Raw genomic sequence first — 24,795 nt, forward strand, 5'->3', positions numbered from 1 at the left:
AACTCACATCAAAGCTACGCTATCAGGGAGAGGCCTTAAAAACACAGAGAACGCAACAGGTACAGGAGACGTCTATCAGAATTGTCACTGTGTTTTGCACCGGAAGGTTTCGTTAAAATTGGCTTTATGTTAAGAATGTAGTCCTTTCAATAGTATTTGTTTGGTTTTGTATTTTTTTTTGTCACATATATCCTACAAACGATTCAAACCATGTATCTATTAGCATTAGCATAGCATCACGTATCTTCTTCCTTCATCGCCATCCTCATTCCTCTTCCTCACCTCCGTTTCCAGAAGCAGGTTCGGATACAGCTCAGCGATGTCCCTGAGCAGCAGGTCGGTGCCCTTGTCCCCCCCCCCCCCCGCATGGTTGATGCTAACGGTTTAACACTGTAGCGCTGCAGTTACCCTGTCTCAAGCTGGTGTGGGGTATGATGATCAGTCGGAGGATGGAAGTGCACACTGAATCCTCAGCGTGAAACACACACAACTTACTGAGCAGAGAGAGTGAATGTGCTTGAAAGACTATTTCACACACAGTAACAGTATCTGCTTGGTGCTGAGGCCAACAACCAGCAGCTTCACTAACACAAGGCCTGTTTGTGGTTTGAACCAGAATATTTCTTGTGTTTGTCTCATTGTGGTGAATCCATACAGAGTGTATGTATCTGTGTTTTTGCAAGCCAGTGAATTAGACACAAACTGGTCTGGTTTAAAGAATGTCTGAGTGAAATGTACTGGCTTGTGTGCTGTATTGCATGCCAGTAGTATTTTTAAGAGGCTTTTTAGACGATAGAGTTGTTGGTGAAGGAAGCTGTCAAACTTATTGGCGTGTCACAGAAAATTAATCTGAATAAATCACAAAGTCAAAGCTGTGGGGAAAAGAGCAACACAACAGATTCAGAGACAATGAGAGAACAGTGAAAGGTGGCTTGCATTCTGCAGAGGAAAGTGGTGGGGAGTCAGCGGAGGAAACACCTTCAGACACTGTGGATCAGGTGTTGTATTAGATTCCGTTGTCTTTGGAGGAAGAATTTATAAGCTTTTATAAGTATTGGTTAAAGTGACAGCGGGAAAAAATCATCGTCTGTATTCAGATCATGAACGCACATGAATCTTTAGCTAATATTTCGGTTTTACCATGAGGATTAAAGCTAAGATGTTCAGTCTTTGTCAGAAGACCTCCTCTGGACAAGCCTGGGTTCCAGGATGTGACTCATATTTCACTTCTGTTAAAAGTAACAGTAACTGGATGTACAGTGGGTATTTTCTACCAGAATGGAACCGTAAGGCGTTGAGCGGTGTCTGTAAAAGTTTAAGTTCTGAAACTAAACACAACAATTAAGTTAATTCACCCTCATTTAAAACCTTCATTAAAACAATCAGAAGGTTTTCCTGGTCCTCTGACTTCGTTCTCTCTAACTAGATTAATCAATATTACAAAATGTGGCATTGAATTGCTGGACTTTCTGGAGGTGAAGTTTTTCCAGGTGGAGCTAGAAAATTAAAATGCGCTGAAGGCTGAGTGAGACTTCATGCTTACCTCGGATGGGACCAATCTTCTGATTTCATTCTGACAGAGAGGATCAGTGATTCAGTCGATGGTAAATGTGTACGTTCTATAACTTAAGCAGATCTGCTGATTTTCTTCGTTTTATATTTAAAAATGGACGAGATTTTTTTAATGATTTTTTAAAAATTGATTTGTGGCTCTGTTATTAAAACCTCACAATGGAGGAAGAGGAACCTACTGAGTGAACGTGTATCTTGCGCGGCATGAGCTTCAGAGCGTCAGCAGTGTTTGGAGTTCACCACTGGGTTTGTGTTTTCCAGGCGACCCGCACTTCCTCTGAGAGCATCACTTCGGTCCCAGCATCCAGCGCCTCGGGTTCTCCCAGCAGAGTCATTTACGTAAGGCTGCACTTCCTCTGCTCCCCAGCAGGGGACAGCAGCTGCCTGCAGCCTCAGCCTCAGCCTCTGCTCCTGTCCCCTGGTCTTGACTTCACACCTCTTCCAACAGGCCAAACTAGGAGAGGAGATGCTGGACTACAAGGACCTGGCGGCTCTGCCAAAGACCAAGGCCATCTACAACATCGACCGGCCGGACATGCTGTCCTACTCGCCCTACGTCAGCTACCCATCTGAGGAGAGGCACTACGGAGAGGTGATGAGGTTTCTCTGGAAGTCACCCACGTCCAATCACTCAAGATGTGATGTTTGCACATCCCTCATCTCAAGCAGAAATGTTGTGATTAAAACTTACAATCCACTTCAAACACACCAACATGAGACTGAAGGTTTGGCTAAACTCTAGATTTTATTCAGATATAAAGTGAATTTGTTTTCAGTCCTGTATCATGAGTCTCCCCAACTACAGCATAGCTCCATAAAGTCAGCAAAGGAGCATTGAAATAGTCGATACATGCCCATTTTGAAGCACCTTCTATTTCCAGTTTTCCTGCTTCCATTCCTCCATCATCCCACCTCTCACAGTGAAGTACTACATTGATTAGTGTGTTCATCCATCCATCCATCCATCCATCCATCCATCCATTCATCCATTCCTGTGCGGTGTGGTCACAGTCTGTGAACGAACACCTCAGAACCCCTCACTCAGCTCAGGAATGGCCCTCATTACCCACCGCCTGTGTCTGATCACTCTCATGGGCTGATGTGTTTCTCTTATGAGTTCTTCCTTCTCATTGGCTTCTCCCGTCTTCATTTGCAGTCGCCTCAGCTGCTTTCTCCTACTCTCACTGAGGTAATGTGAGCGTGTGTGTGTGTGTGTGTGTGTGTGTGTGTGTGTGTGTGTGTGTGTGTGTGTGTGTGTGTGTGTGTGTGTGTGTGTGTGTGTGTGTGTGTGTGTGTGTTTTTTTTAGTTTTTATTCAAACTACGTTAAAGTTTGAATAAAAACTTTTATACACCCAACCAACTCTACTTGAGGCAGTTTCATGCAACATTGTCAGATTACTGCCAGCCGTGACGTATTCTTGAACCACTTCACTCAAAGTTCAGAGGACTGCAGGCCTTTCCCGCTGACCTCGATTCCAGCGAGGACACATCCTGGACAGGTTTCTGATCATCTGAGGAAATTAAGCTTCCGTTCACACCACACATCCTCATGTTCGCTTAGGTCATATCATGATGATGATGATGATGATGATTGTTCTTCTTCTTCTTCTTCTTCTTCTTCTTCTTCTTCTTCTTCTTCTTCTTCTTCTTCTTCTTCTTCTTCTTCTTCTTCTTCTTCTTCTTCTTCTTCTTCTTCTTCTTCTTCTCCTTCTCCTTCTCCTTCTTCTTCTTCTTCTTCTTCTTCTTCTTCTTCTTCTTCTTCTTCTTATTATTATTATTATTATTATATTTGGAGAGCATTTTTTTAAACATAGTTATTACAAAGTGTGTTTCCTCAGAAATAATGAGCTGGGTCTTTGAAAATAGTTCATGAGATGAGCATGAGACGTACAATCTATTCCTCTGCACCTGAACCTGGTGGTCTCATAATTTCACCTGGATCTAAAACTAAACCAGCAGTAAGCTGTCAGGTTCCACACAGTCTCAATGAGTCTGCTATCATTTTCTTTTCTTCTTTTTTTTTTTGCATGTTCTCAGTCGATTACTTTCCTTCTTTCTCCTTCTCTATCATATTTACTGCAAACAGTGGATATGGATTTGGCCTGCTTTGATATTTGACCAATAGTGTTGATTTTCTCACAGAAGATGTCACTAATAAGGAATAATCCCTCTTTTAACCGAACAATTAACATCCATCTGACCTCAAATAATGACATGAGGTAAAACGGCCCAGTGTAACCAAAGTAAGTCCGAATGTTGGACAGGACTCATCAAATAACTCAGACACTGTAGTGATTTTGTGTCATTTCCCTCAGAAACACAAAAACAGTTGTTTCAAATTAGTTTAACTTGGCCTTGTGATCCATCAAAGTCAAGGCTTTATTTGAGGTAATATTCCATGACTTGCCTTCAAAGTAGCAAAAACCATGTGTGTTTTAAATAAGTACCAGTCAGAGAACTTGTCCTGTGTGGTGAGCATGATGGGCCTGTTTCTCTAAGAGTGTGTCACAGAGGCCGTTTTGCACACTTTCTTGTCTGCTGGTGTTGGAGTGGTGACTCTGCTCTGGTCGTTATGTTTCCTCTTCAGGGTGACGGGGAGAAGTCGCCCCGCCAGCGAAGACCCTCCAGCCCCAGCTCCAACAGCTCGCTGGGGGGCTACGGACGATACACGCCGTCTCGTTCCCCCCAAAACTTCAGCCGGCCAGGTACCAGCACGCACACACCCCACAACCAAAGCAGGAGACATTTCAATCCACCAATGGTTAAAACACCCCGAAGTGACGCTCCGTGACTCGACACTTCTGCACGGCGTCTCACTGACTGATAGGAAAGTAGAGGGCAGAGAGGAAGTGGAGACGTGCTGCAAACATCACACACTCCCCTGCATGCTGGAGAGGGTTCCCACAGGATGCTCTACAAAAAGACAGGACTTGAATTACACGCTTCTTCCCTCACATCGCATTTTGTAACACATTTACTACACTGTCAGTAAACTCTGAGAAAAATAGCATGACTGTGCAGTTTCGCATTCAGCCACTGGGAGGAAACGATGGAGCTGCAGTACAGATGGATGTATTCATAGATCTATTATGAACAGATAGATAGATTGATCTATAGACAGACACATGAGCCGCACCACAGATCTGAAGGCTTTAGAGAAACTGAACCTGGTCCTTTAATTTCATGCAGTAACTTCACATGTCTGTGATGTGATTGGACAAGCAGGACCCGAGGTTGCCCCTGGAGGTAGATACAGCAACCAGACCCGTGACTCCAGTTCTCTCCCATTGGTCCCAAACCTCATGGGTGCCATTAAGTCCCCGTCCACCTGGACCAGGAACTTATCCCCCCTCCCTCTCTACGATTCTGGTGGGGCTGAAAGTGGTGGGAACGGGAAGTACTCGCCCACACCAGGAGGAGGCAGCGCAGGCCTGTCTTTACATCTGAACCCCACCACCCTGGCCATGCTGCAGCAGCACAACTACATCCCTTACTTCAGAGGTATTAAGGCACGATGAAGACGGAGACTTGGTCCAATGCAGACGATGGACTGTTGCTGTCAGACTTGAGGGAAAGATGGCTCTTTAAGACCCACCACAATTTGAATGTTTGAAATAGGACATGCCAAAATGTAAAACTCTTGAGCTCCTCTGGCAGAAAGGAGGCTCATAAACCTTGAGTGTTATTGAATCATTGGAAAGGCTCTGCTCAGCAAGGTTCCTGGTCAGCCAGGTTCCTGGTCAACCAGGTTCCTGGTCAGCCAGGTTCCAGCTCAGCCAGTCCACTCTGTGTTCGACTGAGATTGAGGCTCCTGCAGAATGGAGTGCTGTGATACTGAACTGACTTGGCATGGGCTGTGGTTGAACACCAAATTAATCGTGTGCTGGAAACTCTCCCTCTGGGCCTGTGGGTCTGTGGGTTCACCGTAGACTCCTGAGCTGGAATGGGAACCAGAGCGTCTGTTCCGGTGTGTACTGCTTGGTCACTCATGAACGTTTGTTTTCATTAGTTCTTGATATGAAATCCTGAAAGACTTTTCACGATACCTCACATCCTTGAAGTCAACATCACAAGCCAGGACTGTAGGAAGCCCCTGCACGCTGTAGCACTGAGTGGTTCCCTGATCTTCCTCACCCCCCAGGGTTCAAACAGGACCCCCCACCCGACTCTAACCCTAGGACATCCCTGCATCTCAGTTTACCTCCTCCTAACGGTAAAGACAGTAGTCCTTCTCTTTTCTGTGTTCCCAGTGGAATGGTCAGCTGGTATTGTGATGTTGTCGTCTGGTATCGTGGTGCCGTTGGGTTCTATGGGTGCATCATGGCGTCTTCGTAGGACCCCTCAGTCGTTTCATGCTGCTTGCCCTGTTCACTTGTGTTGTTGTGGTCGTGGTGCATGGTTTCACTTGTTTTAGACCTGAGTGTCCCCTCACCTTTTAGAGCAAGGTTAAAGCTGATTTCTTTTCCATGCCTGTTTGTTTGGACTGTTGACCTGGTTGCCTGCCTTTGACCTCCAACAAGACCTTTGTTTTTCCCGAATGATCTTTTCTTCATTGTTATGCGTCAGACATTGAGGGGTTTCTGTTTTCATCATAGACAGATAGAAAGTGGTATATTTGTGTTTGGATTGCTGAGACAAAGGTACATCACAGGTTGTGGGCAGAGAATCAACCCAGAAGAGTGAAGCCCAGTGAGTAAATAATGTCCAAGTCCAGCTTATAAGCAACAAAAGCATTTCTCAGGAACGGCTCTCCACACTGTAATGCTGCTGAATATTGAATTTTTTTTCATGGAAGCAAGCAGATAAGTCTTCTGAGACCCTGAAAAGTTACTCATGCCGCACACATCTGGTATTTAACCATCTGCAAAAGTTATCATCAGTGTGTTTTACAACAAAAGAGCCTTTTAAAAATATACCATGATGCCGTTTGAAGGAAATGTCCATTCAGCAGAGGTCGGGTTGTCAGTCCTCCAGGAGCTATTATAGTCACAACACTGCGATCATGAATAGAAACATAGTCCTCACTGAGATCATACTAACATTTAGACAACTTGATTTGTAAAGATCGGTCAGTGAACCTTTTGGCTGGCTTTACCACCAAATGACGCTAATTCAGGTAAAGTTTATGCACTTTTCGCAGAAGTATGCACTATATCCCCTCATTGGCATGCTTCCAGGAAGCCTCTGTCGACACATTGTTTCCCTGCAGTATCAAAAGCGTGTAATTTGACACCAGCTTCACCGTGCTGCTTTGCTTTTAAGGCATGATGGTGAATGTATGTGACCATATAAAATCATTGATTATGTTGTTTTGTGAAAATTGTCTCAAATGTCACAATTGAAAGTAATCAGATCTGGACTTTACACGACAGGAGTAACTTGAAAAGGAATATTCTGTATTTTTGCTCCTTTTGTCGTCTGAATACCCAATATTGCAGAGTTACATGTGGAGAAAAGCACAATCTCTTCTAACAGGCTCAATAGTTTCTCAATAGATGCTTTACTTTCCTTGATTGGTAGCAGAGCTCATAAACCTTTTTTAGTTGTTGTAGAATAGTGTTATTTCTGTATTGTCCATCCTTCTCTTCTGCATTCTGGAGCCTTGGAATAGTGTGATTGAAAGACGGGAGAGACATTTAGGCTGGAGGATCAGGAGCACGGGGCTGTCCAGCCGGGTGGAGACGCTGAGACTTCACTGATCAGGAAGATGAAAGAGAGGAAAGAAGCCAAGCCGACGTCCACAGCTGTAATCTGGGCTCTGGTTGCCAGTTGCAGCAGCATGTTGCACATTGTGGTTTTTGTTTGTTTTCATGCAACCAGCTCATGTTTTAATATGTTAACAGGTTATTGCGGGATTGCACTTTTTACTTCAAGCAACACTCAGTTTTGTCAGTTTGTGTGGAAAGAAGCCAAGTTGAGGCTGAACTTTGGATCAAATGAAAAATGCATGCTTTTGCTTAGATCCCTCTGTTCCCTTGTTGATGATCCCCAAACCACCTTTTATATTATATTCTTGTTCTTTGATAAATGAATGTCCTCAGCACTGTGTAATCTGTCCTGATAAATCTTAAATCCTCCCCGACTCCATCCCTTCAATCCCAGATGTTTATATCACTCCATGTTAGTGATCTCATCCACCTACATCCAGATCACTGCCGGTGATTCCTCATCGTCTGAGAGAAGAAGAGTGTGTTCAATTAGCCAACACACACACACACACACACACACACACACACACACACACACACACACACACACACACACACACACACACACACACACACACACACACACACACACACACACACACACACACACACACACACACACACACACACACACACACACACACACACAGACTGGATGTAGTGTCAATGACTTCATCACCCAGCCTGCTTGTGATGTGATACGGTGGAAAAAAAGTTCTAATTCCAGGCGACGTGGATTTATGCCTCTTTCACAGTGATGGAAATGCTTCTGTTTCTTATAGCTAGTTGTTATTGTTATTCTTAGTTTGAGAGCTTGAGATTTCTTCGTTTGCATCATCAGAAAATACCTACCTTGATTTAGAGCAGGGGTGTCCAGGCTTGGTCCTGGAGGGCCCCGGTCCTGCAGGGTTTAGCTCCTCCCAGTTCAACACACCTGATTGAAATGAGGGGCTCATCATTGGGTTTCTTCACTACCTTGGTAATGACATCATCATTATATTCAGATGAAGCAGGGAGAGACTAAATGCAAGACATGCAGGACAGGGGCCCTCCAGGACAGAGTTTGGACCCCCCCAATTTAGAGGCTCCAATGCCTTTACGTTACATGAAGATGATGAAGCCCATTAAACTGTTCCCAATTTGACCGGCGTATATCAGATGTACATTTTCCACTTGAAAGTGAGACATTCCCACTTCCCAATTACTGATGACCACGCTAATACATTCTAATGCAGTGGTCAGTCATCTCCAGACTCAGTGTCTCCAGTGATGAACCCTGCTGGTGGGGCAGTCAGGTGAGGGAGATTACTCAGATCTTTTTACATGTATTGTGCTTCTTGAATACTCTGGAAGGGACAGGAAGTGAACTATAAGGTCTTCTAGTTTGGTTCCATGTGTTGGTTAGGCTTCTACTGGGCTGCAGGTCAGTGTTTGGACCAGCAGGACGCCACAGGGCCGATTTTAAAATCTTACTTCACAAACAGTCTGATGTCTTTTTTCAAAACTAGAAATCCTGTCTACTGGTATTCAAGGACTGAAGCCTGGAATTGCTTCCAGGCCTCCAAAGGTTCTTTTATCAATGTGTGAGTCTCAATTTAACATATAACATAAAGTAAAACAGATGCTGAAGACTTTGTTTGCACCTGAACCAGTTTCCAGTCTAGTGGGTTTCATAAACAGCTTGTAGAGTCACACAGTCGACAAGAGGGAACCTTTTAGAGTCTTTATCACAAAGATCCACATTAGAAAAAGTTTGCTCAATTACATGATATTCAATGACTGGAAACAAACTCCAGCGGAACGGTTCTTCCCAAAGACAAGTCTTTGGTGACCTTTGATTGATGGACTATTTAAAAGCTGGTGAATTGAGCTGCCATTGGTTGGTTTGATTAAATTACACAGTTGTTTCTTGTGAGATCACCAGACACTACAGAACAGGTCCAAGGTTCAAACTGTAATAAGACTCATTTTTTTGACAAAGACCTTGACCAGTTCCAGATGCTTTTATTTTGAAGGTCTCACTGCTTCAGTAAGTCGATGACGGAGGATGTGGTGAGAATTGTTTGGCCTCATTGTGATGTTGAGGCAAATCAGAGGCTGTAGGAGAATCGGCAACCTTTTTCAGAGGCAATCCAGCAATCTTCTGGGCAAGAAGCTTGAGAACCACTGATCTTTTTAACACTTTTATTCATCTGTGGAAAGGTAACCCATTGAAAGGAGCAAATAAGGGCTTGCCCTCAGTTTTGCGTTAGAATAAAAGAAGGCTTCACGATGGTGTGGACTCCTGTTGCAGTGGAGAATTATGGGAATGTTAGTGTGACCTCATGACTGTTTTGAGATCCTAAATACCTCCAGTGTTTTACATGAGAAAATATAGCTGCATTTTGTCACTTAAGATCATTATCTCAAAAGCTTGACCAAAATATCCAGGATATTCTGTCTGTACAGACACAGTAAAAGGCTGGGTCATCAAGTCACTGGCACAACTACTAAAGCAAGCGCTTTGTGTTGAAGCTTTGGAAGCCTGCCTATGATAACGCTGCTTTTCTGCTCCCGTCCCAATGCCCTGTTTTCTCCAAACCCTTCCCTTCTGCCTCTCACGTGCACTGCTTTCCCGCTGCCGCCCCTCCCTGGAGGCAGTGAAAGCGGCCGGAGTACCCCCAGCTTATCCACCTACTCCGACGGAAAATCCCCCTCGTCTGCTTCCACATATGTGGCTGTTCCTCGCCATTTCCACATACCAGGTAAGACCTCGGCAGCTCTTGGCTCGCAGCTCAGCTCATAATATTTTCTCGCAGCTTCACACTTCCTATAAACAAGGCTTTCATATCTGATGTGGACAACAAGGCAAGCTGTAAGATCTTGGACAAAAATGGCCAATTGTAAATACTGTCATCTGTTATGTCACATGTTCTGTGTTACATGAGTTATATTGAGTTGGATTGATTTTCTCAAAAAACCAGCACGTTTCATTGACCAGTCCCGTCCGCTTAGTGTGAGGGTGGAAATATCGAGGCAGAGGAGCCTGGTCATCTTCATCCCCGACCACTTTCACCAACTGGTTCTACAGACTGCCCACGAGGGGGCAGTCGTGGCCTGAAGGTGGACCATGACCTTTGACCCCCCCCCATCAGCTCCCCGGAGAACGTGTGCATGAATGCAGAAAAAGGACTTTCTGTCAGGAGATTAATAAAGTATGGTTAGTTTTATACTAACCAGCAGATATAAAGTTTCTCTTCTGGTCTTGATTGAGTTGAAGGTCTCGACACGCGTCTTCTTCCCCGAAGGAAACAAAGGTTCCCCGGGTCAGTTGGTGGTTTAACCTCAGAATGACACAATAATATCTTCGAGGGTTTAGTGTTTTTCATGGTCACAGAGATTTTCATGAGCTTTGAAGAGGCGGTTGATGAAGTGAGTGTGGAGTTCGTGACACTGGTCACTCCTCCACCCTGCAAACCCCTTCAATCAATGCTCAATGCTTTTTGCCTGAGAGAGATTGAGTGAGAACTAATGTAATCATAGATTTGGTTTAAGCATAAAGTGCATATTCTTGGTTTGGTCATTTTGTTTACAGCATTCAGATTGAGTTGTCTGCGTTTCTTGGACTCAAAACAATTCAGGATTTAAACAACGACCTGACGTGGGAATCCACCGCTGAGCTTCAATGCACAATGAAATTAGACAGGACACTAAACAGCGTATCCTTCACTACTTTCATTTGCTCACAGAAGAAAATCTGTTTGATCCCACATGTTGTTCCCATTGACGATTACATGCAGATGGGGGAAAACCCCTCTCATGTTGGAAGCAAGTTGTGGAAAAAACAGCCAGCGATTATCCACTTAATGGCTTTCAAAGTCCATGTCCTTATTGCGCTTGTATGGATGTTGTTTCAGATGCTGGCAGGCAGTGAAACCAGCTGAGACTTGATGTGTGACATTTGTTCTGGAGCATCCCCCTCAAAGGGTGTCCGGGTCCCCGCACACTGAGCCGGATCATGCCGGCCTGGAGAGTCCACGCCGGTCTGATCCGGTTCAGTGTCTGCTTCCCCGCACACTGAGCCGGATCAGACCAGTCTCCAGGCCGGCCCGTTAAATCCCCCAGTAACTCCTCCAGAACCACATCTGGTCAAATACTACGTTTCACTGTTCTCATGTTGGATTCACTGCTCATTAAGAGCCATTTCATTTTAAATCCTTTATTGTGTCTTTGCAGAAGACTGTTTCCAGCCACGCGTTTTCTGACATTTTTCTTTGAGTGAATTCTTTCCCATCCCCCTCCAACAAAGACCAATAAAATTAATACGTTGCATGGAATCTATTAAACTTGCCAATGTTTCTAATCTGCAATGAAAATGACATGTTTTGTTTTGAATCAAGCTTTTCTGTGTCCCCCTTCGCTTCTTCAAATAAATCTCATCCCTCAATAACTTGCTAATTCATGCTTCTTTTTCTCCATTCTCTCTCTTTCTTTTCCTCCCCCTCCATGATGGCTTCTTCCATTTTCTTTCTTCTGCACTGTTCCCATCTTCAGAGACTATGGTCAAAGATAATATCTATAGAAAACCCCCCATCTACAAACAGCATGGTATAGTCCACTTCCTCTTTAACCCTTTGGTCTCTGGTCTGGTCTCTGCACGATGTGTCGCATGTTGCCTGTCACTCTTGTTTATCCACTTCACACATGTTGTATTTCAACTCCTGCGACTGTCCCGTAGCCTCTCCACTGCCACCGTCCTGTGTGTGAATAATGTTCTGTTTTTATCCTCCACCTCACTCTGAAGCATGACATGAAGAGTCCAGGATTCGACCCCAAACTAAACTCGGTGTCTTCAAGGTTTGATTGTGTGACGGGACCTGTGGGACACTTCTCTTTCCTCTTAGACTCCCTGTTCTCCAATGCAGTCCAGATTGTCTGTTTGCTACAGTCTGTGGTTATTTTCCTCCAACTTAATGATGAATACTTTCCTAAAAGTTTAGATTGAAAGATGCAGCCATGGGTTTGTCACCATCAGGCCAGTGTTGTAGCAGTTAGATGATTTTCACCAATCGGTACAGTACATGTCTTCAGAGTACCGAGCAGGGCTGAGGAGATTGAGGCTATCTGTCAGTGCTTCACCATTTCCAATTTGTTTAGAATCCCAAACGTTCTGGTTGTCTCCGACTAAACAGAGTTTAAAATGTGTTTTGTTGGACACATTTTGTGGTATTGAAGTTTCACACCACCCTGCGACACGTGGCCTAATCTCATAGTCTCATCAATTTGTCTCTCTTGTACAAGCTAAAAGTTTTACTGTTTTATTATTCCTTTTTAGCAAGATTTCTGCTCAAAAACATAACTTTGCTGCTGGTCCAGCTTTAAAGCAATAATCGAGTCCAGCTTACAGAACATCTCACACCTTCTTTGGATTCGTTGTGAGTCGATCGAAGGTTGGAGTTTTTATATTTGAGCTTTGAACAAAACTTACATCAGATGATGGCGATGAAAAAATCCACATGGACAGCTTCTTACAAACCATTAGAATTAATGACACCTTGAAGAAAACCCATCTGTGTTATTTAGTCATTCCAACAGAACAAAACAACATGTTTGTGCTGTTTAACATCTTCAGGGTGGAATTGCAGTTCATCATCACTTGGAGTAAAATGGCTGCTCCAATGCTCCCTGTTAGCCGCCAGGCTGAAGCACTTTGTTGGCTGATTTGCCACATGTACACAATGACGGACGAAAGGGAAAACTATGAAATGGAGAGAAGGTGTGGTGATGTGGGACCAGATGAAACTTTCTTTTAATTGGATTTTTTGCCACGCTTGAATGTTGTCACAGCGGCGTTTGGTATGGAGGTGACTGGGACGGGGGTCGTTTGGTGTCACTGTGCTCATCCTGTTCATGCATGTCTGCTCTCATCCACCGGCTCTGTCGTTGGTTTTGGGATGTTGCTGTGTGGTCAGGAACCAGAATCACTGTGTGCTGGCATCAGTGTGTTGATCAGTTTAAATCACTGTCTGTCCCTCCTATCACCCCATGAGTGTTTCCAGTAGTGTGTCACTGAAGTTTCTAGAGGGAGGAGGGGGTCTGCTGCATATGGCCGACACATAGCCTGACCCTCATGAAACCAGACATTCACTCATCAACACTGTGATGTCTGCCAAATAAATGTCACGTTCTTCCTCAAAGAAAAAGGTTTCCTGAACCATTTAAACCCTTTTTTAATGGGCTCCATCCACTTCATGGGAAGTAAAGTTGTCAGACATAAGATGAGTTTTGTCAAACTTCTTTAGATTCAACTTTCATGCATTAGAAACTCACGTGATGTTAAACGTTGGCCATGATTTTATCACCTTGTTCAGTCTTTCTAGAAAAACAAAGCAATATAATTTACCTTACCTAAATATGTTTTTAATGAAAGGAAGCTCACTTTAAATCATTTGTGTTGCAATTATTCCTCTGATGGGGAAAGAAGGAAGTGCAGCAGGTGGTGCATGTGGTAGGACCTTGAAAAGATCATGGTACCCCATTACCTTGACTGAGTTTTACATTTAGTCTTATTGTAATCATTTCAACAGCCAAACACTTCAAACCATGATAATGAATATTATTTTGTTGTCATCTATTAATAGCCACAGTCTCAGAAAGGATCAACTATGCCCCAAGCGGATTTTAAAAAAGCAGTAACAGAACATTTGAACAAACATTGAGGCAGCGAGAACTAAAGGTTCTGCTGATTCTGTTCGTCACACATGCAGTACACATCCTTTTCGAAATCCAAGTGTTCCCGGAAATGTATTGAGTTAAAACCAACAGATGTACAACAACCATCCATGAACTTCCCATGAAGAAGATTTTCCCTGAATTCCCGTATCAGGACATGCGATGGATCGTTTGCAACCGACGTCACATTTTCCATGATCCTCTCCGATTCGCTCGGGTCTGCCATCTTTTATGTATACAGCTGCATAACATCTTCAATGGTGGATTCATGTAATTTTCCCCAAATGTATCAATAATTAACTACTCCAGATGAAGCTCGGTATGGCAGTAAGGTAGAGTGCGGTGGGGTCGACCCCTACAGCAATTTGTTACAATTTGAGGACCATGTCGGCATGTTGCCGAGTGTAAATTACACTGACATCGTGAAGTACTTGGTACTCACGACAAGTTTTATGAAGGCATACAAATGTCTCTCATACACCTTTTTTGTGTCAGGATAGGAGAGGAATACTGTAGTGAAAGAGACTCACGAACAAAGGAAAATGATATTGGTCACTAAATGTGACCTTATTTTCTTCATAAGAAAGTTTTTTTTCCCATTTTAAAAACATAAATCAGGGTAGTAATGTACAAAAAATGTACCCTTCACAAAATGCTCTTCACTTAGTCATGTACATTTGTTGTCAGGGTTAGTGGAACTCAATTGCACTGCAGACAAGAAGCTCAGTTCAAAAGTGTTTAATATCAAAAAATCAGCAGAAGCAAAGGTCCAAGGTCAAAACCAGCACAGGCGATGGAGGAGGAAATCCAGGAGGAGAAGTCGGGCAGCAGGAGGTCAGAACACAAAGGCAACACGGGAGAAAAAAAGGCGGGTAAGACTGGTGTGAGAACGCAGACGAACTGGCAACCAGAGCTACAAGAGAGGGGAACTAAATACAAACACTCATGACAATTACAAACAGCTGTGACCAGGAGGAGGAAGCAGGAGAGCAGAGGGGCGGAGCTAAGGGGAACACAGGAAGGGAGGAGTGAAAACTCTCAGGAAGGGAGGGCTGAGTGAGAGCAGGATCAGGACATTTGTAGCTTGTAGGTTTTATGTCAGATCTGTTCAGTTGTCTTTGATGTCTACAAGTTAATTCTTTGATTTCTGGCCCTTCACGCTGTTTAACAAGAGGTAAACTAAAATAAACATTGCTGTGAGCAGAATTGTTAGAACACCCGACAACTGTGCACGTAACTCCCATTTTGTCCCTTCCTCACTGCAGTGTTGTAAATAAAAGTTGTCATCAAAGATGGCGGACACTAGCGAATCAGAGAGGATCATGGGAAATTTGTGATGTCAGTGTAAATGATCTATACTGTCAATGTGTTAAATGTTAAATACCATCTGCAGCTGATCCGGTTCTGCTCTGGGGTGGGGTTGGGGGGGGGGGGGGGGGGGGTTACCAGTGTATTAGAGAGTGGAGCTGAGAGGAAGATGATCCAGCACATTGACTGTGACTTCCTGTAATGTCTAACTGTTTTACAGCTTCTAGAACATCCTGGCAGGATGGTGAGGATAGTAAGGTGGGTGTGTGTGTGTGTGTGTGTGTGTGTGTGTGTGTGTGTGTGTGTGTGTGTGTGTGTGTGTGTGTGTGTGTGTGTCTCTCTTCAAGTCATTTTCTGAAAACTTTACAAATACTGTACATCCATTCATTAATTCACTAACTCACACTTTGCCACCATCCATCACTTCTTCCTGTCTCTTCCTCCTTTCTGTCCCTGTTGTCTCTGTCGCTCTGTCTCACTGCAGAGGACCAGCTGGATGATCTTGAAGAGTGAAATTGAAGGGATCAATCCAGAAGACCTGGACCCCCGCAAGTCGACCTGCAGTCTGCCCACCGACACGTCGCAGCCCAGTGAGAAACCAGCCACTCATGTCAGCCCATGAGAATGCATGACAACACAATACGTGTCTTTGTATTTCTCTAGATTTCCCCTACAACAAGTCTGCATCTTTACCCGGCTATGGAAGAAATGGGATCTATAAGGTGAGCTGCCTCATGTGTAGCAGTTGTTAAAGAGATTGTACATTTAGAGGTAAACTTGTGTTTTTCTATGTGAAATATTTGGCAAAATGTGCGAAAACACCAATGGTGATGTGATTTCAGACAATGTTGTCAGTCAGCAATCGGTCAGCAGCACTCACGCTGTGTTGAGCGGTGAGGCTCCGCCCCTCCCTCATCTGAAAGTCGACAGCTGTGCTCCGCTCAGAAAGTTTCTGAGTGATGGCGGGAAAAAAACAACACACACATTGTTTTACAAAGCTTGTTGAGATAAATACACAAATAATAGTTGAATAAATACAAAAATAAATAATGTTAAAATACGAGTGTAGCGTGTATTGTGTTACATTTAATATTGTCCCCTATGATTAGTTCTTCCTTATGAACATCACATTATTTATTGATACGAGTAAAAAAGAAATTCAAGATGTTGGAGGAAAAAAAATGTACTATAAAATCAGATGTATATATTAATATATACTGTATATCTGCCATTCTGGATGCCGAGTATTTATTCAGTTTAGTCATTTATTAAATTTATTTCCTTGTTCAAATAAACCTCAGAAACAACACACATAATCTACTATACTAGTGTGTACTTATTGTTTATTTTCCTCAGAAGTGTTTTGGCATTTTCCTTTTTTTTTTTTTTTTTTTTTTTTTATTATTTTATAGAAAAAATAGAAAAGCCCAACATATCCACATGAGCAAGCAGGTGTGTTTGCGACTGTGGAAAGGAAAAACTCCCCCAACAGGAGAAACCTTTGCAGAAACCAGAGTCAGAGGTGGAGGAATTCTGTGGACTGGTTGGGGTGAAAGGATAGAGGAGAGGAGAGGAGAGGAGAGGAGAGGAGAGGAGAGGAGAGGAGAGGAGAGGAGAGGAGAGGATAGAGGAGAGGAGAGGAGAGGAGAGGAGAGGAGAGGAGAGGATAGAGGAGAGGAGAGGATAGAGGAGAGGAGAGGAGAGGAGAGGAGAGGAGAGGAGAGGAGAGGAGAGGAGAGGAGAGGAGAGGAGAGGAGAGGAGAGGAGAGGAGAGAAAGACTTGGTGGAAAAAAGAAAAATAAAATGAAATAAAAAATACATACAATACCCTTGTTAGTGCTACATACTTTTTTTCTTTTTGATAATACATTAACCACAGTGATCTAAATATTTTCCAACTGCCATGAGATTAAACCAGCCTGAGCAACAACAGAGCAAAAGACCTAAATAACCACAACAATTATAACAAAAGCAAAAACAAAAGGACATAAAACAAAAATAAATAAATAAATAAAACAAGCAAACAAACAACAACAACAAACAACAACTTGGTTTTGATAATTAACAGAACAATCTCGTCAGTGAGGAGTGGAAGTGTGTGTGTGTGTGTGTGTGTGTGTGTGTGTGTGTGTGTGTGTGTGTGTGTGTGTGTGTGTGTGTGTGTGTGTGTGTGTGTGTGTGGTTTGTCCTCTGGATGTGAATGGAACTGTTGTGGGGGGGCCGCAGCACCACCCCGGAGCCCAAGGCCACCAGGGCCGGATGCCGCCACTCCGGCACCCAGCGACCCACCGGATCCAGGGAGGCCCCGACAAACCCCCCCGGAGAGCCACGCCCCAACCCGGAAGGCACCAGACGGAGCGCGCAGAGAGGACCCCCCCAGGCCAGAGGGGGCCACAAGAGAAGGATAAAGGGTGCAGAGCCAGGCAGCCCGGCCGGGGCCCGACGCCCAGCACCCCCACCCCACCCCAGCAGAACCACCTCCCACCCAGAGCCGACCCCCCCCACACCCACCCCCCGGCACCCCCCAGCCCAGGCCGCCACTCCCCAGGATAGATGCCAGCACCCCCCCAGATCACAGGGCCGCCAACCGTTTTAGCATTTTCCTATGAATACATGAAGCTCCCCTGTGGTTCATGCCACAGTTCAGCTGAGCCTCCAGGTCCTGGAGTGGGTGGAAATAGTGCGCATGTGCAACTGAATCAAATGACTCAAATGACTCAGACAACCGGTTCACTTGGATGAACGACTCAGAAAACCCGTGAGTCCATTCAAGGAGTGTGGGTTTCTCATCACTAACACACTGGTTGAATACCTATACCAACAAACCCGGACTTATAGACCCCGGAGTCTATAAGTTCTGGTGCCACCGGTGGATCTTTTCCTCAGGAATCTTCTCGCAAAACCATGGTGATTGCAAGTGAAAAAACTTCTCTGGCGGTCATCCGGGATTCATAGAACCGTAGTTACCTATGTAACTTTCGTTTTTTTCATCTCTACTGACTGGATGAGCAATGTCAACAGTGTCGTGAGTCACACCTCACATACTGCATGCTGAAGGAGTGACAGCCAAGACCGCTCCCAGAGGAGCGGGCGCAGCCATGTTCACTCTGTAGAATCTGGTAAAGGTGCTGGGTGAGGAACACGAGGCTGCCACACAGACCGCCTCAATGGGTACCCCCTTCAGAGAAGCCCATGAGGTAGAAACACTCCTTGTTGAGTGACATCTCACCCCGGATGGTGGGGAAGACCGGCTGTGTCGGAGTGCATAATTGCATCCACCACCCAGTGGGATAGCCTCTGCTTTGACAGGACCCTGCCCTGCCTCGGGCCATCGTGGAGTCAGCGCCTGCAGCCCCAGTCCCTTGGGGGGCGGGGGTCTGATCCTGCACCCCTCGGCTGCCTTGGCGGTCGGCGTGCAGGGGGACGAAATCTGTCAGCCTGCTCTGCTGGCTGTTTGTGTCGTTGAAGGCTTCTGGAGGTGGACCTCTGGTGCTGCTGTCAAGAAGCAGTCATAGGGGCCCTGGTGCTGCTCTGGGCCTCTGGAGCCCCACCAGCTGCTGCCGGGTCGCCCATGCCTGGGCAGAGCCCTCCAAGGCATTGAGGGTGGTCGACCCAAACAGCTCCCACAGTTCCATAACTTCTCCGAGTATCTCTTTGCATCGCGTCCTCTGCCTGACCACCGGCAGCATGGATGCCGAGCTTTCTGTTCAAACACGATGCAGCGGTGCTGACCGTGGTTGAACAGAACGCTGACCACCGCTGCATCGCATTTGAACAGAAACCAAAAACGCGATGTAAAGACCCGGCGCACAGCACGAACGTTGAGCAGCAAAGACAAGAAAAGAAAGAAAAAAAACAACCAGTGCAAAGCTGACCACGCTAACAACAGAGGATTCATACAGCCGACATATTAAAATATTGAAGGCGTGTAGTAAATCACTGACCAATCAGCAGACGGCTCCTCAAACTCAGACCCGTTCCGTGGTCCTGGGTACCCCATCAGAAATTCTTGCGGTGGAAACGCGAACCAAAACGGATTATACCGATACATTCCAGCACTTTTTGTGTGGTGGAAACGGGGCTCATGATCTCCACGGGACCAACGTCCAATTAACCATACATGCGCAAGAAGATTTCAAGGAAAAGATCCACCGGTGACACCGGAAGTTATCGACTCCGGGGGGTCACGTGGAGGTCACAGGTGACTTTGTTGATATAGGTATTCGACCAGTGTGTACATGAGATGTAGACATCCAGTGCTAAAGCACCTGATGCACACAGTGGTAATAACTTCATTTATACATTTTGGCCTTTTTAAATACAGCAGTAGATAATCTTTTGAATAAAGAAAAGCCCAATTAAAGTGATCAAAAGTATAGGTAAGAATAAAATCAGGGTTAGAATGATAAACCATGGCCAGGATGTGGAGGTGTGGAACAGTGTGGACAAGTCCAGCCAGGAACCAGAGGAAGAACGTTCTTCATCCTGTGAGCCTCAGCTTCTCTGATGATGATGAGGATGATGATGATGATGGGAGAAGAGCGATAGTTTCAGCTTGAGCGGACAGTCCCTGACAACAGGTTTACTTTGTTGCAGGATTTATGATTATTTTTAACAATATTAAATGTATCTCAAAATCTGTTTGAATTTAATTTTCCCAAAGTGCCCTCAGAGAGACGAGAGAGATTGTTGTTGCACCAAAAAATACCAGATTGAAATGTTTGACAGGATTGAAGCTTCCTCATATTTCTAACCTTCTTAATTATTTCACAAAAGCCTGTTGAACTTTTTTTGTTCAGCAAGGCAGTGAAGTGATGTGGCCCTCCAACCGTCACTGCAAATGAGGGGTCAGGATGATCAATGAGCACACATTTTTTACGGAGTGACTTTTGTAATATCTGTTTTCACTCGTCTTTACTATGGTGAAGTGTTTGAACCACTGCTACACAACAAAGAAGTACAAGAACACCACAGCTTCTGCTTTTTAATAGACAGAACTCATATTTTCGTGTTGAGCGAAACTCAACTTTTCAAAAGAAAAAGTTGGCTCTGACCTCTACGGTTCTCATGTAGTACAAGTACTTGCTCCTGGTATTTAAGACTCTGAACAAAGGCAAAGAAAATAAAAGCTTGAAAGTGTTTATCAAACTCTGACAGACAGTTGTCAACCAGGGCTGGTTAAACTGTGTTATCATTTAACCAGCCATTAACTTTAACTGTTATGTTGTTGTTCAAAACCAGTGACGGGCCGTGCATTTCAGACCCAGGCCTTCACTAGTACCGGTCTGAGTCAATCCACCCCTCAGTAACATTTTTATGGCTACAAAAACCACATTACTGCAGAAATGCAGTATAAAAAGCCTTTGTATCACAGATAGATACTAGTGTAGCCAGATTAAATACCTTTGTGAATGAAAAAATATCTGGAGTTCACAACTCTGCTTCAGCTGCAGCTCCATTAAAAAAGTGGCTGCTTTTCTGGAAACTTCTGGAGGTCCAGGAGGGCGACAAACATCAGCTTTTCGTGGTCTTGAAAATAATATAATGGCAAATAATATAATCCTGAATCTTGCCATGGAGTTTGTAGTAAGCGCTAGTAAATTGTACCAGACCTCCTTGTGCTCGGAGTGCTGCGGTGCGTTCACTGACCTCCAGTAAAAGTCCAACTTGAAAATTGTTTTGACATTAAATCTGCAACCAAATGTTGGTGCAGCTCGCTGCAGATGCAGCCAGCTCACGCTGGAGAGTGAACTCTCTGATGAGCCAAACAGAGGGCTTGAATACACTGACGTCACGCGAGGCCTTCGAGAAGGCTCTGAGTCGCCAATATCAGAACCTGATTGGTTGAAGCAGCAGTGTGACCGACGCCAGTTTTACACTGCAGACGCCTGCCGAACTGAATCTGAAGGCCTCGAGCAGATTTCTTTAAGATAAGATAAGATAAGATCGCCTTTATTAATCTCACAGTGGAGAAATTTACTTGTTCCATACAGCTCTTGAGGACACATGAGGAAAGGAGAGTAATGCAAACTGTTAGTAGAATAGGCAAGGAAAGTGCACACAGTTAGTAGAATAGAGGTATCTTATATACAATTTTACAAATTAAGTGACTTAGATAAAGTGTCCTAGGTGCAGGGTTGTTGCACATACTGTCACTGTTACTACACAGTCCTGTTGTACAGTCTGACAGCAGTGGGGATGAAGGACTTGCTCCGTCCTACACTGAGGGTGTCTCAGTCTGCCACTGAGAGCTCCTCAGCTCCTCTACAGTCCCGTGCAGTGGGTGGTGGTGTTGTCCATGATGGAGGTGGCCTTAGCGACCACCCTCCTGTCGCTTACCTCCTTCACATAGTCCAGGGGTCAGGGGCCCAGGACGGAGCTGGCCCTCCTGACCAGCTTGTCCAGTCTGTTCTTGTCCCGCTCTGTGCTGCCCGGGGCCAGGGGGCCAGGGGGCCAGGGGGCCAGGGGGCCAGGGGGCCCGGGGCCCAGGGGCCAGGGGCCAGGGGCCCGGGGCCCAGCACACGGAAGCGTAGTGGAGAGCAGAGGCCACCACAGAGTCATAAAAAGTCCTGAGCAGAGGCCTGCTCACTCCGAAGGACCTCAGTCTCCTCAGAAGGTGGAGGCCACTTTGGCCCTTCTTGTACAGGGCGTTGGTGTTGTGGGACCAGTCCAGTTTATTGTTGAGGTGAACACCCAGGTACTTGAAACTGTCCACCTCCTCAATGTCCTCCCCCTGGATGTTCACCAGTGTGTGTGGAAGTCTCTTCCTCCTGAAGTCCATCACCATCTCCTTCGTCTTACTGGTGTTCAAGCACAAGTGGTTGGATCACACCAGTCCACAAAGTCCATGATGACTGACCGGTACTCCAGTTAGTCCCTGATGACCGACCGGTACTCCAGTTAGTCCCCGATGACCGACCGGTACTCCAGTTCGTTCCCCTCGGACACCCGGCCCACGATGGCGGAGTCATCGGAGAACTTCTGCAGATGACAGCTGTCCGTGTTGTAGGTGAAGTCCGACGTGTAGATGGTGAAGAGGAACGGTGAGAGGACGGTGCCCTGAGGGGCCCTGAGGGGCCCCGGTGCTGCAGACTACCACCTCAGACTCACATACTGTGGTCGGTCCGTGAGGTAGTCAATGGTCCATGCAGTGAGATGTTCATCCACTCCCACGTCCTCCAGCTTCCCTCGCAGCAGCGCCGGCCTGATGGTGTTGAAAGCTCTGGAGAAATCAAAGAACATGACCCTCACAGCACTCGGGCTCCCGCCGGGCTCCAGGTGGGTGAGGCCCGCTGCTGCAGGTAGATGACGGCGTCCTCTACTCCGATGTTAGGCCTGTAGGCAAACTGCAGTGGGTCCAGGGTGGAGCTCACCACAGTGCGGAGGTGGGTGAGGATGAGCCGCTCCATGGTCTTCATCAGGTGGGAGGTCCGGGCGACTGGTCTGTAGTGGGCCGGTTCCCTGGCGTGTGCTGTTGTAGGAACCGGGATCACACAGGAGGTCTTCCACAGGACTGGGACCTTCTCCAGGCTGAGGCCCAGGACCTGGGAGAGCTGGTCTGCACAGGTCCTCAGCTGCCTGGGACTGATGCTTTCCTCTGCTTCAGTCGCCTCAGCTCTCCTCACCTGGTCCGGTGTGATGGAGAGGGGGGAGTCAGGGGGGGACGGGGGTAGACTGCTGGGGGTAGGGCAGGTGATTGAGGTAGTCCGTATGGTGGGGGCTGGAGACGTGGGTGTGGGGGGGCAGGAGGCAGGTGAAGGTGGTTGGGGGAGGGGGGCAGTGTCCACTGAGCTGGAGACGTGTGAAGAGATGGGAGCAGGACGGGGGGCAGAGGGAGCAGGACGGGGGGCAGAGGGAGCGGGGGGAGAATCAAAACGGTTGAAATATTGGTTGAATTCGTCCGCCCAGCGCTGGTCTCCATCAGCTGTCCCTCTGGCACTACGTCCAAATCCGGAGATGTCCTCTAGACCCTCCACACGTCACCACGTTGCCCTGTGCCAGCTTCTGCCCAGAGTCCTTCTTGGCCTTCCTGATCCTCCTGGAGCTCGTGTTGGACTCTCCTCTGCTCCTCTGTCCCCTGAGTTGAAAGCCCTTTTCTTCTGGTTCAGGAGGGCTTTAAGCTCAGGGGTCACCCAGGGGTGGTTGTTGGAGAAATTCCGGACCTTCCGGGTCGGCATGGTGTTCTCCACACAGAAGTTAAGTAGTCCGTGACACAGTGGGTGAGGCCGTCGATGTCGTCCCCATGAGAGTCACACATCATGTTCCAGTCTGTGGTCTGAAAACAGTGTTTAAGCCTCTCACTGGCCTCTTCACTCCACACTGTCACAGTCCTCTTCTGCGCTGGCTGTCTCCTCACCTTGGGTGTGGACACCGGTCTCAGGTGGACCAGGTTATGGTCTGAGCGCCCGAGCGGTGGGAGGGGGGCAGACGTGTAGGCGTCCTTCACATTCGCATACATTAAGTCCAGAGTCCTACTGTCTCTTGTGCGGCACTTCACGTACTGTGTGAAAGTAGGTAGAGTGGCTGAGAGAGGGGCGTGGTTAAAGTCCCCGCTGAGGAGCAGAAGGGCGCGGGGTGCTGCGTCTGGATCTGAGTCACGGTGGCGCCGATACGTTCGCATGCTGCTGCCGCATCAGCAGAGGGAGGAATATATATGCACAAAACCACCACGTGTGACATCTCCCTAGGCAAATAATTGGGCCTCATGCTGACCACCATTAACTCCAGGTCCGGGGAACAGACTTGTTCTTTCACGTGCACGTGGTCCGAGTTACACCAATGTTCGTTCACAAAGACCACGAGTCCCCCGCCTTTCCTTTTTCCGCTCCCCGCCACATACCGGTCTGCTCGCACAAGTTTGAATCCGTCCACGGAGACCACTGCGTCCGGCGTCTGTCCACTTAGCCATGTCTCCATGAAGCACATGAGTCTGCACTCCCGGTAAGGCCTTTGGTGGCGGGTCAGCGCAGCCAGCTCCTCCATCTTGTTGGAGATGGAGCGTACGTTACCCATGACGATACCGGGGAAAAACGGCCTCCTCCCCTTCGTACGTCCACCTCTGCAGCCCCTGTGCTTTCTCCGGAGCTCCGCGGAAAAGGGGATAACAGGCTTCTCCGCGTGGAGGTGAGCAGCGTCTGAGTCCAAACAGCTGATCCCGTGTGTAAACAAAGGGATCCCGTGTGTAAACAAAGGGATCCCGCGTGCCGCTGTGGGGGTTCCCCGCCGCGGATTCCCAAAGTGCCAAAAAACAGTAGGAATCTGAGCAAAAGTGCGACAAAAGTAGGCTCCCCATGTGCCCAATTGCACACCGTTCTGCCTACTTTAAAATAAAAAGTACAAGCACGTCTAGAAATAATAGAAAGTAACAGAAGAAGTAAGAGAGTGTCCGGAGCGGAAGCAACTAGCAGCTGAGCGGTCAGCGCCATCTTGAAAAGATGGCACAACTGTTAAGTTGCTGGATAAAAAGATTGATCCGGCAACTGTTAAGGTTTGAAG

At 46.3% G+C, this 24,795-nt stretch overlaps 1 protein-coding gene across 15 annotated transcripts in view; it reads left to right on the forward strand.

Annotated features, from left to right (window-relative positions):
• ablim2 (actin binding LIM protein family, member 2) overlaps positions 1 to 24,795 on the forward strand; it is a 118,623-nt gene that overhangs the window by 92,157 nt on the left and 1,671 nt on the right. For 2 of the 15 annotated variants that reach the window (XM_080518907.1, XM_080518900.1), the window contains exons 9-19: positions 295 to 336; positions 1,834 to 1,911; positions 2,021 to 2,164; positions 2,729 to 2,761; positions 4,161 to 4,278; positions 4,763 to 5,074; positions 9,918 to 10,025; positions 11,815 to 11,868; positions 15,521 to 15,558; positions 15,785 to 15,890; positions 15,964 to 16,022. In XM_080518907.1, coding sequence (XP_080375033.1) covers positions 295 to 336; positions 1,834 to 1,911; positions 2,021 to 2,164; positions 2,729 to 2,761; positions 4,161 to 4,278; positions 4,763 to 5,074; positions 9,918 to 10,025; positions 11,815 to 11,868; positions 15,521 to 15,558; positions 15,785 to 15,890; positions 15,964 to 16,022 — 1,092 coding nt within the window. Of the gene's footprint in view, positions 1 to 294; positions 337 to 1,833; positions 1,912 to 2,020; positions 2,165 to 2,728; positions 2,762 to 4,160; positions 4,279 to 4,762; positions 5,075 to 9,917; positions 10,026 to 10,244; positions 11,953 to 15,520; positions 15,559 to 15,784; positions 15,891 to 15,963; positions 16,023 to 24,795 lie in introns of those variants that run through there. The other 13 variants (XM_080518909.1, XM_080518911.1, XM_080518908.1 and 10 more) reach the window with 13 other exon arrangements.

Source organism: Blennius ocellaris, assembly GCF_963422515.1.
Source record: "Blennius ocellaris genome assembly, chromosome: 23".
Classification (NCBI taxonomy): domain Eukaryota; kingdom Metazoa; phylum Chordata; class Actinopteri; order Blenniiformes; family Blenniidae; genus Blennius; species Blennius ocellaris.